The 13,219-nt window shown below is 45.7% G+C and overlaps 2 protein-coding genes across 2 annotated transcripts; one reads left to right on the top strand and one right to left on the bottom strand.

Annotated features, from left to right (window-relative positions):
• The first annotated feature begins 428 nt into the window (after window positions 1-428).
• aqp11 (aquaporin 11) lies at window positions 429-5,328 on the top strand. Its single transcript, XM_070971173.1, has 3 exons — window positions 429-1,373; window positions 1,761-1,877; window positions 4,247-5,328. Exons 1-3 carry the CDS (start codon window positions 776-778, stop codon window positions 4,345-4,347), a joined length of 816 nt encoding a protein of 271 aa, XP_070827274.1. The 5' UTR covers window positions 429-775; the 3' UTR covers window positions 4,348-5,328.
• Window positions 5,329-5,334: 6 nt separating this feature from the next.
• Window positions 5,335-8,982, bottom strand: clns1a (chloride channel, nucleotide-sensitive, 1A). Its single transcript, XM_070971174.1, has 8 exons — window positions 8,524-8,982; window positions 7,881-8,017; window positions 7,174-7,308; window positions 6,812-6,922; window positions 6,641-6,654; window positions 6,054-6,225; window positions 5,858-5,924; window positions 5,335-5,766 (listed from the first exon to the last, which is right to left on the bottom strand). Coding segments are annotated over exons 1-8 (756 nt in total). The 5' UTR covers window positions 8,643-8,982; the 3' UTR covers window positions 5,335-5,765.
• Window positions 8,983-13,219: the final 4,237 nt, after the last annotated feature.

Genomic DNA, 13,219 nt, shown 5'->3' with positions numbered 1-13,219 from the left:
TCAGCCACCTGACCTGCTCACTCTCCACCGCCATACCCTGCTCATCATCCCTGCCTGCCTTCAACCTCCTGAGCTCACAACCTTCAGTCTCCATCTGCCATCAACCACCCTTTTAAGTTTAGTTTGACAATAAATCTTTCAAACTTTCCCCTGAGTCTGTGTGGTGCATTCTGGGTCCAATCATTGCTAAAAATATCAAAAACATCTTAAATCGTATTCCAAAATCATCTAACCACATTCTGCACAGAGCCCCAACAAGGTAAAGATAACAATGAGGGAATGAATTTTTATTATAATGACAAAACAGCTTAAGAGAAGCGTGCATGTATTTAACGCGCATTGGGAGTTAAATGTAAAGCAGGTAAAGAGGGAAGAGGAGAACATGCAGAGAGGGAGGAGACATCAGGGACAGGACAAGTGTTTTGAGTGAGGAAGGAGTAATCTGAGGTGTGGAGGGGGAGAGAAGAGCTGAAGAGGAGGAGAGAGGCATAGGGAGAGAAAAAATCTGCAGTATTAGCGGGAGGAGGAGGAGGAGGAAAACTGGGGAGCTCAGTCACTTCCGCACCATGTGAGCTAACGGGATCGAAGCTCACTTGCTCCCAGTTGGACCAGTTGGGATAGAGCTGCAGCAGCCCGGCACAGCCGAGGCTTCCACCGCCAGAGCAAGCGAGATCCACGACAGAGAGAGACACCAGAGGCCAGGGAGGAGACATCGGCGGCCCGGTGCACACAACGGAGTCTCCCACAGACAATCCACGTTTGACCAGCCGCGAACATGACTGCGGACGTGGCGGTATCTCTGTCGTTGCTCGTGGGAATTGTCGCCCTAAGCGACGCGACCCGCAGGTTGTTGAACAGGGCCCTCGTGGACACCGGGCTCTCTGTGTACGCGGTGGAGCTCGTGTCCACCTTCCAGCTGTGCTGCTGCACGCATGAGCTAAAGCTGCTGTCAGAAGTGGGCGGGATCGAGCCTCGACTCTCGCTCACCTTGACGTACCTGGCATCTGTGATTCACGGGCTCACCTTCAGCGGGGCCATCGGCAACCCCTCCGGTGCCCTCGAGCATGCATACCACGCGAAGCTCTCGGGCGGATGCGCCCTGCGGCGGATCGCGTGCCAGTTCGTTGCGGCCGCTGCTGCGCGAGCCGCAGTCCCGTTGATCTGGGGTATGGGGTTGTCGGGGCTGCACGTGCGTCATAAGTTGTTCGGTTACCGGTGCATCAGTCCCATTCACGGGCCGCTGCCCAAGGCCGCCGCCGTGGAGTTCGCGTGCGCCTTTGCGGTTCAGACCGCTATTACGCACACGCGGACTGTGGATGAGAAATACCGCGTGCACGCGGTAGCTGCGGTGATCGCAACAGTAGTTTATGCAGGTATACAATGACTCTGTTTAGTTGTTTCTGCTAACATCATGTAAATAACTGTGTTTCATATCACTATACACAGTCTCCAAACTCCAGTATTAATTAGACTGATGGAAAATTTAACTGCAGCAAATTTACGTTTAGTACTGATGCGCAAAACAATGACACGGAGCGAGTCTGATGAATGAATATGTAGTCCCATGTCCTCTTATTACATGACTGTAAAGCTGCTTTAAGAGCACACTCAACTCGATTGTTGAGGAGTTGTACGTGAATGAACAGTGGCTGTCGTTTTGGTCCCTAAAAGTGTGTGTGTGTGTGTGTGTGTGTGTGTGTGTGTGTGTGTGTGTGTGTGTGTGTGTGTGTGTGTGTGTGTGTGTGTGTGTGTGTGTGTAGGTGGCAGTGTGACAGGAGCAGTGTTTAACCCTGCGCTGGCCTTCTCCACACAGTTCCCCTGCAGTGGAAACTCCTTCCTGGAGTACTGTCTGGTCTACTGGCTGGGCCCTCTGATGGGTAAGACCACTGATGCACACAAATATTAGGGTATCTGCAGGTCTATAAAAGTCTTATAAAGCAATATTTAACTATTTTAACTGTTCAATGTGTAGTTTGACATATTCTGTTAGTTTAATTTAATAGTTTAACTACAATTTCAATTGTAGCAATCAAATAAATATTGTGGAGTAAAAAGTAAAAGTATAAAGTAGGATTCACTGATAATACTCAACTAAGGCAAGTCAAATATTAAGTAAATGCACTTTACATTACATCCAACACTGCATAACACACACACACACACACACACACACACACACACACACACACACACACACACACACACACACACACACACACACACACACACATCTCTGGATGCAAGGATGCAGGGTGTGAATGCAATACTTCAACACTGAAATATTCAGGAGCGCACACACACAAATGATGTCAGCTCTGAAGAAGCTGGGCTTTGGCCTTGACTATCTTCAGTATCCAAGTTACTGCAGGGTTAAATACTTCTATATTGTCAAATAGGGGGTGGGATTTATTAACAGCCGCTTATCCTGGTCCACTACTGATCAGCCATCTTTAGAGATCCAACATTTAATGCTGCTATTATCAACATTTGTATAATAATGTATGAAACAAAAAAAATCTATATTGCTACTTTTCTCTGTTTTACATCATTGCAAATTGAATATCTTTGGGTTTGGACTGTTGGTAAAAGAAAAAAAAAGCAATCTGTCAATGCTTGTCAACACTTTCTGACATTTTGTAGACAAATAATTGAGTGGTAAAAGGTCATAGTGTACTAAGCTGCAGTAAAATCAGTATTTTGTTTTTTGTCTGTTGCTGGCAGTTGGTCAGCTGTCCTGTTGATAAGCTGCTTAAATGTTAAGTTCTCATGACGGACATTTTTCATGCACACAGATAAACACACCCTCTGACAGCAGCCGGAAGTCGGCCTGCCGGCCAATATACAGGACTGACAGCAGGTATTTTAGTGCAGAACAGTGGCTCTGTGGCAATGTCACAGACACACACAACCACTCACTAGGCTAGCGGCTATGCGCCACATACACGCGCACACAAAAGGAGGACTGTGCTCTCATTTGGAAAGTCCGTGTAACCATATCTGGTTAGCATAGCATTCTGCATCAAGTTCCGCTCCTATCAAGCAAAGCTGAACACGCCCTCCATTCACTTTTAATAACGTAGATCAATTATAGACATATTCGATGAAATACACTTTAAGGCTAGAAGAACTTTCTGTTCCAGCGGTCCGGCTGTTTATTTGTGCTTCCGGTTTATTGGCACAAACACCACCACCACATTTAGACTGATATTGGACACCGTTCGAAAGCCAAGATGCTCGTAAATCGATTGATGGAAACCATTTCAAGTTACAATCACAACAAGAGGCTCAGTGGACGCCAGCAGCTGACAAACAGTCGCTTTTAAAAGCACTGTTGAGGCAACTCACCGATTACGTCTCTGAGCGATGCACAGATCGATAACACTCCGACAAAAACGGCCTGGAAACATGGAGAAAAGTCCAGAAGATCCCGTGCAGTAAAAACATTTAGTCCATAACATGATAATAATCCACAGAAAGATGTTGTCTCCTTTCAAATTATTAGGCCATGTACTCCTCTTCCGCTTGACCTCTGCGTTTTCCCGCTCAAAACTTCCAGAAACGTTGACGAGGCTCAGGTTTCAAATGACACCTCAATTAACCAATCACGATCAGCCATATGAAGCCTAGCGACCGGAGAAGCCAATAACATTTGAGTCGAACAGAAGGGCTTCCTTCTCTTGTGTGAAAATCGGGCCAATCAACCGAACTTTGCAGATAACGGACATTTTGACTTGCATCCAAGTAGTCGCCTCTAGAGGGAGCTGCAGGCCGAGCGGCCACGATGCAAATATCTGCCTAAATTTAAGAAGTGACATGTTTTGTTTTATCATTACTGTTATGCCATTTTATTTTTGAGGCAAAATGCTTTGTAAACATGTAGGATCCCTAATTATTCATTGTTTTTTATGATCTGAGCACAGCAGGCAGTGACAGGAAGTCGCTCCATTAAGGGAACTTGGGATCCTGCCATCATTTTGCATCTTAACTACACAGCAGGTGCTTTCTTTGGCCCGTGGGCCTCTTTTAAGCCTCAGTTTTAGTCCACCAAGAGACAAAGATTGGGCCTCTGGTGTTGATAACACCCCTCCAACACCCAGTGTCCATGTATGTCCTCAGTCCATCTGAGAGGGACTGTGAAATATTACAAACTCTCTTATATCTTCAAGCTGCAAGGTTTGTTTCTCAAAGCAAACATTAAAATGAACTCGCTCCTCTTTCTCATCTCTTCTTCTGCGTTCTGGTCCAGGTATGATGAGCTCAGTGCTGCTGTTTGATAAACTCGTCCCTCTGCTGGGGAGGAAACCACCATCTCTCCACCTCCCTCTGGAGACCAAGAAGAGGACATGAGCGCCGTCAGGAAGGACACGAGGAGACGGAGACAGACAGACTGTCTCCTGTCAGCAGGAGTTAGAAGAAGAACACTGATATGCACTTTTTTAAAGACTTGAACCTGAAGGTCGTCGACACAATGGACCACCATCATCCAGACTGTACGTTTTTGGGATGATTCCACTTTAATTAAAGACTTTAATTTAGTGTTTTTTAATGTTTAAGTTAAAATTCATCAACAGGTTTTTACTTATCGAGGCGGTCGATCGAGCACACATTGCACAACTAAAACTGTACAACACTGTAAAAGTCAGAAATCTGTCACTGAAGCATCACAACCAACACAAGAAAATGTGCTTCACACTTTTATGATTTTCAGGCAGGCAACACTGATATTTATCTACCCGTTTTCTGGTAATGTCAAGCACAAATACTGTTTTTGTGTATTAGAACAATTTACTTTACTTACTGACTTAATCAGATTTAAGTCATTTACAATGAAAGCTGAGAATTTGATGATCTTTGTTAATTAGCATTATAGTAATCAACTTTGTGTGTTTTTCTTAGTTTACAGAGAAATTATAAATATGATTCATGTGTATATTTAATGTGACATTCCAGAGCCAAGCACAGCGTAGGAATTTCCAGGTGTGTTTGTTTTTGCACAGATTTAAACAGGTTTCTCTGTAAAAACTGGAGGCAGATTAAACTGTTCACTGTTTGATTGAAAGAAGATTTCTTTAATGGTCCTTTGGTTTATTTTTGTCTGTTTGTGCCTGAATGGAGCCCAGGAGGGTTAAAACAATGATGAACACAAAATACCTGTCAGCAATTTAACATTGTTTTATGATCATTAGAAATTGAATTTTTGGGGTTTTGGACATCCATTTGCTCTCTGGGAAGTTTTTCAGCTTTCAGGTTTGATCTCCACCAACTTCACTTTGCTGTCTGGTGCAGAAAATGTGCTGGAAAAGTAGAATAAAAGAGGGATAAAATAACAAAAACTAATACAAAAACTATGCATTTATTGACAATTTCATACAAAGACATCAACTCTCCCCAGCCGGAAAATTAGATATTAAATTGGTTAAGTACAAAACATCAACATACATCAGCGTTTTGTTTTTGCAGTCAACAACAGGACGTGGGGATGCATCTCAATAGTCTACAGCAATGATCTCAGCTGCATACAGCACGATTATAGAGATGGAGGCGACGGGAGGATGAGCAGAAAAGCTACGAAGCAGCACGAAAGAAAATGCAGGAGGCTAGAAAAGACTATCAAGGCGACTTTAAGTACGTGGAAACAGGTTTGTTTGACAGCCAGGAACAGGAAGAGAGTGCGAGTACGAGCCGAGAGCCGTAAAGAAGTGCTGCAGTCCTCTTCTCCAATCCCATGATGCAACACTGGTGATCGGCTGCTGGAAGGACTTCCATCTGCAGAGAGAGTCAGAAACACATGGATGAACCCGACGGCTTCAGCGTCGTTATGCTGCTGCGCGTCATATGAAGTCACTGCAGCTGTTACCAGTGCTCGACGTCCGCGTCCTCAAACTGTCCAGCCTCCATCGCCGCTGCGTCCACCTCCATACCATCTGTCAACAACAGCAAACAAACAGCAGCGGCCAAAGGAGTCAGACAGCGTCCCAACAGCCGTATTTTTAAAATCATTTTCTTCATAGAAACATGAGGAAACATCAGGCTGCTGAGCGTCCGAGCCGAACCTTCGAATCCCGCCGTGGCCTCTTCAGTTCGGACCCCGGCCATGTGGTACTGCTGAGCGACCGACTGGGCTAGCATCCCCTCCAGCCTCTCCAGCGTGGCCTGGCCCTCCTGCGTGAGCGCCGACAGACCCTCATCGCAGGTGTAGAAGGTGGGGATGTCGGCGTGACCGTGCTCTGGGTGGAGGAGGAGAGAGGTGGTGACAGTCAAACTCAACTGAAGCCTGCTGAGCCTTCATGAGCACAAAGAGGCTTTAAAGCATTTCAAGAGTTGATTAACCTCACCTGCCTCTGCAACCCAAGGTCCAGACAACCAGGAAGAGGCGGACAGACGGAGACAAGGGGACAAAATAAAAGAGATTTAACGTTTTAGATTCAGTCCACAGCAAGTTATCAAAAACCTGCAACATCCGGTCGAGTTTGATCAGCTGAAGAGACGTTTCTGAACCCAAAGGGTCCTCCATTAAAGCAAAAACTGGACTGCATCCAAAGTCCAAACATGCTGTTTGAATAAATCTGATGGTCAGCGTCTCCATCGCACTCGACATGAGGCGCTTTACGCCGCGCCGCCATCTTTAATGCTGCTGGACATATTTTTCTGTTTCTGTTGTCAGACAATCAATCAAATTAACATTCGACCGCAGCTCACATTTTACAGAATAAACACTTTCGGATTTGCCAACCAGCCGCTCACAGACTGATGACGTCTGAACACGTGTGTGTGTGTGTGTGTGTGTGTGTGTGTGTGTGTTCTTCCTCACCGGCCTCCTCCACATCGTACTCCTCTCCTTCAAAGTCGTTGTCAGAGTTGTCGTCCTCTGGGTCGGGGTGCAGCGCCTGACACTCACACATGGCCGAGAACATGGACTCCACTGCGACACACGCACGCACGCACGCACGCACGCACGCACGCACGCACACACACACACACACACACACACACACACAGCATGTAAAACCACACTTATTCCTGACTGATCAGAATGTTTCTAATAAAGATCAAATGTACGAGGCGCCACTGTCACTAAAATGTGGTCGAATCTGATCTGAATGATGCCTGAAAGGATGAAAATGTGACCCTGGCTCAGAGAATCGGACCCTCGTCCTCGGAGTGCTCACTCACATGCCGCCTTGTCGCCGGGCACAAATCGAATCTCTGTGATCACTCCTTCGTCGTCATCACCACCGCTGCTGCTGTCGCTGCTGTCGTCTTCGTCGTCATCGGCTGCTTTCTCTGCCATTTCCGCCTCGTTCTCGTCTGAGGGGACGAAGTTGGAAAACATACGAGTGACTCACGGATAGAGACAGAAACACAGGCCGAGTTTCAACGTTCAAGATGGCTTTTGTTGATTTTTAGTTGTTGATTCTTAGTTTTTGTTGCATTTGAATAAAGTGTTCGACGATGGTAAAATCACTGTTTTTGTGAGTGGAGGCTGGTGGCTAAACAAAAACAAACTTACTCCTCAATAAAATCAGTCTCTGTAGGGATCAACAACAACAACCCAAGGCTGTCTGTGGTAAACAAACACTTTCAGTGGACGTACACTGACGGAGCGCGAACACCCACACGGATTAAACCGCATCGTTTCGCGGCTGCCAGCTGCAGCGCTCATGTTCAAAACTTCAAAAAGTGTCATCTCCATTAGTCACTTAGACGCACAAATCATGGGAAAGCAGGATCCATAATCAGACGATATGTGAGCAGAATTCCTCCCGTTTGTTCAGGATATGGAAATCTTCCAGGAGATGTCGACCAACCAGAAACACGACGTCACTTCATTGACTGAAAACGAAATGTAAAGTCAAGCTGAAACAAGTGAACGCTCTCACCTCCGAGTTTGCCGTTGACCATGACGTACAGGTGTTCCTGCGGGTAAGCACTGACATCTCTGGAGATGGCGTGCAGGCCGATGGTGGGATACTCCAGAGCGAAACCCATCCCAGAGCCATCGAACCACGACAGGCGTCTGAGGTGGAAACAAAGACAAAGCTGACAGATGTTTGTTTGGTTATGCTGCAGAGACAGAGACACAAAGGGTGGAGACACATGCTGTGCGGCACATTTAACAGCATTTCAGCTTCAGTGGACTATTGGACCAGGACAGGAAACATGGATGAATGACTCGTTTAAACTATGAAATGTCTGAACAATTGTGAAAATGCTCATTATGACTTCCCAGTCCAAGTGAAACCAGCTGGCTATCATATATGAGACAGAAACATCAAATCCTCTCATTTAAGAAGCTGCTGCGAATGTTTGCTTTGATTTATTTTGAAAGTGACAACACCGGAAGTGCTTAGCACGAGGAGTGGCGCTGCTCTTATTGAGCTTGTAGGTGTTATTACACTGTGATTTTCTTTCCTGTATATTAGTGTACTTGAACATAATGTCTATTAAACACGGATAAAACACGACCATACACCTGAGAGCGGTGGTTCAAAGCGAAAAACAAGCGCCATGTACATCACTTACGTTTCGGCAACGTAGAGCGTGCCGCAGCCCAGCTTCTGGCCGTCCATCACCGCCGTGGTCTCGGCTTGCTCATGCCGTACTCCCTCAGTGGGAGGACGGAGGTTTTTCAGTAAAACCATCGTCTGGGCAGCCGTTACGTCTGCGGACCCGCTGGATAAATCGGAGGGAGAGGACAGAGACCACAGGCTGGTGTCTGCAAGGGGCTACGTGACCTATTTCGTGCCACAAAGCTTGCTAATTTAACCCGGGATAACTTCTCAGTATTAAATACTCGACAGCTGGAGGCGGATAAACTGCTATAAACTAGTGCTTTTCTTCTCCGGGATTAACTAAACCAGGCCGAGCCGTTCAGAGAGACAACACACGCGGAAAATACACAAGTTAACAAACTGTTGTTGAAGCGAGTGATGCTACGCTGCAAGCTGACTGCTCCTCAAGATCGACGTTCAAAGACGAAATATCGCGTCAAGATGAAAACGCCTGCCTCATCGCTCCAGAAAAAAAACAAGTGCGATGCCGACTGTTGGGTGCATACCGCCACCTACCGTACCGGAGTGTGCACATCAGGTTCCAGTTTATATTAATCTATCATAATTTAATAAACGATAATAATAACAACAACAACAACAATAATAATAATAATCGTCGTTGTCGTCATCATTATCACAAGTCATTATGAATAATTGGCTAGCATTCAGAATAGTTTTAGCCAATTATTGGCATTTGATATAAACGTGTCAATCTTATTTTGAATTTTATTTTGAATGTTTGACCGGAAGCCTTGCCTATATGTCATTATGTCTATTTTGACGGTACAGGAACTCCATTGTACTTACTCACTGTGGCCACTAGAGGGACCAACACTCATATTCTGCATATGTTACTGCTGTAATGTCGATCTGATAAAAACTCTTGCTAGCTAGCTGACGGTAGGTTTTTCTTTTGATCGTGAGGCACTCAAGGGCAAAATTCTTACGGTAAACTATAACAAAATCATTTTTGCCATGGAGGTCACTCGTACGAACCGTCTGAGTGCCTTGGTTCAGGGTCCCTTATCGGTCATAACGTAAATGTCACGTTAATGTTGGTTGAGTTAACACGACATATTTACATGTGTTAACTGATGGAAAACTTGATTCCAGATCACTACGAAGGCACAACTGCAAAATACAGAATGTACATACAAAATATTACTTTTTTTGCTATTAGACACTGGTGTAGTTACATATCATAACCGCCGGAGGGCAGTGTGTCCATAGACATACACAGTAAACGCTGTAATGGAAGGCGGCAATTCAATTCAACTGAGACAACTTCCTGTACACCTCAAAATAAAATGTTCAAATAAACAAACGCACACAGCATTCCTCGAAAGACAAGAACGTTTCAAAACCTGTTTTGTTACATTTAATTTAGTCACATGTGAACATGAAGATGAAAACAAACACAATGTCTCCATGTCACAGAGACCACAGAGTGAATCCACTCACTGAAAACAGTCGGATGACATTACAGAAACATAAAAGCTTGTGTCACCAGTTTTTGGGTTGGTTTTAGATCAGCTGAAATATTATATGTCCCTGATTGGTTAACTGTAACTTCATTCATTGAAGTGATGCCAGAAATCTGTCTTTTGGTCGTTAAAGCTTCAGGCTTAAACCTCAGACCATGAAAGTGGATGTGAGTATGAGTTTTCGGTGATGCTCAGCTGGGATTCACATCGGTTCTGTTGAATTTGAGTTGTTTTCACAGCAGATGAAAGTCTGAAAACCTCCAACAGAAAATCTTCCAGGAGGAAAAAAGGCACAGACACTGTTTTTGAAGAGATGCCTGGGATGTTGGTTTTAATAACTTAGAAAACATTTATGTTACAGCGATACTACAGGAACAGTACAACAGAGAAATGGAAGGAGCTGCACTCACATCCAGTGGTGCCTCGTTGAATCCAGATTAGTCGGACTGAACATTTTAAAACCAGCAGATTCTGCCACAGTGGAGATCAGACGCACATCAGGCTCAGTGCTCCGACGTCGGGCTGGTGGCATAAACACACACTAATCTCCCCTTTCCTGCAGAAACGGGCTGCTTCATGCTGCCGTGACGTGTTATTGGAGGGTTTTATCTTCCTTTGTGTCCAAATGTGTCGGCGGGTTTTCCACCACGATGACAGAAAACAAACTGAGCAGCACTGGGAGTCCAGTTGAGCTCATAAATGAAACCAATTCACCGCTCAGATGATCTAGATGCTGCCCTGCAGGTCTGCATTAAGGGGATTTTCCAGCTAATGAGACCCGTTAACGAGCATTTCATCTCATTATCGCCTGAACGACAGCAGGAAAGCACCTGAAAGAACAGTTAGCGTTCAGCCGGCCGGAGCGCACCGAGCTCGTACCAAACTCAGAGATCCAAGTGATCAATGCAACTGCTCGTCTCATTCGGTGCTTTTGGCAAACGGAGTTAGACTCTGCACAAACAAACCAAAGTTTTCTAAAGCTGAACGCAAACATCAGCTGGTTTTCTGAGTTTTCTCCAAAGCTAAATGCGAACCATTAATCCAGTCTGAGATCTGACTTCTGCCTTTCTTCAACATGATCTTCAAGGATGCTGTCAAACGACGTCAGTCCTGAAGATTCAGATCTAATAAATAAGATTACTGGTGAAGTCACATGGCTACAGAAACGTCTCTATGAGCTGTGGACCTCTGACAGGTTATAAGATGGGTCACACAGAGCAGTAATAAAGTGCCCGACTCACTAAAAAGCTCACACATCGATTTTAAAATGGAATGAAAGTAGAAAAATAAACGTCCTTCTTATCTGAGTCTCTCTTTTTGTGCATCTTCAGCTCTTTCACGTCCACCTTCACGTCTCACGTCAACGTTTTTTCCTCTGACAGAAGCTTTTTTTTCCAGGTGAAATGTGGAAAGCTGATCAGTCCGGGCCTGAAAGGCACCAGACGAGCTCAGAGGAGCTGAATCCTGAACGAGTTTCTGCTCGTGGGACATCTCGAGATAAAAAGGGAAACATTAGTGGAATGAAAAATGGATTTCCTGCAGCAGAAAAGCGAGTTAACTGTGTTTGTAATTTGGATTAAAGCCAATTAAAAGTGGGGAAGATGAAATGCTTCTGCTTTAGCCTGTTTTTTGCATTTTATTTGAACATTTGACCTTTTATTCTTGTATTTGCATCTGTCAGGGATTCAGCAGCAGAAGGTCTTTGCTGCTTCACTTTAACTCCTCTAAATCATCAGATTGTTGTTTTTTCTTTGGAAAACAAACCGCTGAATTAAACGAGGGGTTTTGAACGCGTCAGGTGACTCCTGCTCTGAAAAGTGATTTGATAAATGTGTTTTATTGCTCACAAACACAGGCTCAGAGTTTCATCCAGTTCTCTGAAAGCCAACTTTTTACTGATACAAAGAGATAAAGGAGAGGTCTCCAGCGTGTGTGTGTGTGTGGGGGGGGGGGTCATTAGAGATGGAGGGGCGGGGGAGTGTCCAGGTGAAACCAGCCTCCACCTGTGAACAGCAGGATGAAACTCATGTAAAGCCTGAACAGTGCTTTGACTGGATGAACTCGCTGCAGGTGAGTGAATCTGAGCAGTGACGCGAGCTGAAATCTGCCGTTCGATCGGCGTTAACTTTGCTCGCCTGAGCCTCAATCAGAAAATAAAACCGGATCATTTTCCTTCTTAAAAGCTGCTGCTTCCCTTCAGGGGCACGAAACGTTAAAAACCTTTGCGGAGGTGAAGCGCGGGGCTGAGAGTGAGCAGACTCCACGCTGGTCTGCAAACACGACCGGGACCGGCAGCTGAAGCCTGGTCGCTCCACTCATCACTCGCAGCAGCATCTCTCTGCTCTCCTTCATATAGAAAATAGAACACTATATTTTACAAGAGGACTAAGAGAACAGAACATCTATTATCTTACAGGAACAGCGTACAGGCAACGTATGTACAGCAAACATGGTCCCGCCAGGCCGAGGGTCTGCGGCGAGCGGCGAGCGGCGAGGGAGCCGCCTGAAACCGAACACTTTGTGGAACGTGATCTGGATCCAACGCTCCGTCCCGGTCAGGGTCTTACTCTTCTGTCTTTTCTTTGCACCCTGAGGTCGAGCTACCTGATCTCGCTCATTTTAGGGATCTGAGCCGAACTGACTGGAAGCTCTGTCTGCATTTAAAGCCCAAATGTTCAGAAAATGACTGTTTAAACGCCTAAATTAACCAGAACACGAGCTGAATCCTTCGCAGCCAACAGCTTCCCTCCATGAGCTGCAGGGTGGCCACGTTTTCATATGTGACGTCATCAAACTGACTTTAAAACTTGAAAATGCTCCGTTTATCATCACATTATGATGGCAGGAAATCCTCACGCTGAGAATCAGGGACCAGAAATCGACTTTTTCATTTAAAAAGTGACGTCCTTTAAAGGAACGGCGTGTAAAAAGTGTCCGCCGCCCCTCCACACAGACAGGGGGCAGCGTATCACCGGAGCCACCGCTAGCTGCTGCTCATGATACTTTGGCTGTAGCTACAAGCTGCTGTTAGCTCGTCAGCTCAGTTAGCCGTGCAGCTAGCTCAGCTGGCGGGAGCTCGGAGCCCCGCGGGCTCAGAACCAGGTTCAGGAGCCTCCCGGTGGACACGGCCGGACCAGGACTGGACCAGGAGGAGGCCGCTGTGATGACGGCGTCCCGAAGTGA

This window comes from Chaetodon trifascialis, chromosome 9 (assembly GCF_039877785.1).
Source record: "Chaetodon trifascialis isolate fChaTrf1 chromosome 9, fChaTrf1.hap1, whole genome shotgun sequence".
Taxonomy (NCBI): Eukaryota; Metazoa; Chordata; class Actinopteri; order Chaetodontiformes; family Chaetodontidae; genus Chaetodon; species Chaetodon trifascialis.
This window is presented reverse-complemented; position numbering and strand designations above follow the sequence as displayed.

Excerpts from the sequence above, each read along its gene's own strand:
- clns1a (XM_070971174.1), bottom strand. The coding sequence starts at position 8,642 with ATGGTTTTACTGAAAAACCTCCGTCCTCCCACTGAGGGAGTACGGCAT. Across the intron at positions 6,923-7,173 it reads GCCCGGCGACAAGGCGGCAT|TGGAGTCCATGTTCTCGGCC; the intron begins GTGAGTGAGCAC and ends CGTGTGTCGCAG. Across the intron at positions 5,925-6,053 it reads GGCCACGGCGGGATTCGAAG|ATGGTATGGAGGTGGACGCA; the intron begins GTTCGGCTCGGA and ends TGTTGTTGACAG.
- aqp11 (XM_070971173.1), top strand. The coding sequence starts at position 776 with ATGACTGCGGACGTGGCGGTATCTCTGTCGTTGCTCGTGGGAATTGTC. Across the intron at positions 1,374-1,760 it reads CGCAACAGTAGTTTATGCAG|GTGGCAGTGTGACAGGAGCA; the intron begins GTATACAATGAC and ends GTGTGTGTGTAG. Across the intron at positions 1,878-4,246 it reads CTGGCTGGGCCCTCTGATGG|GTATGATGAGCTCAGTGCTG; the intron begins GTAAGACCACTG and ends GTTCTGGTCCAG.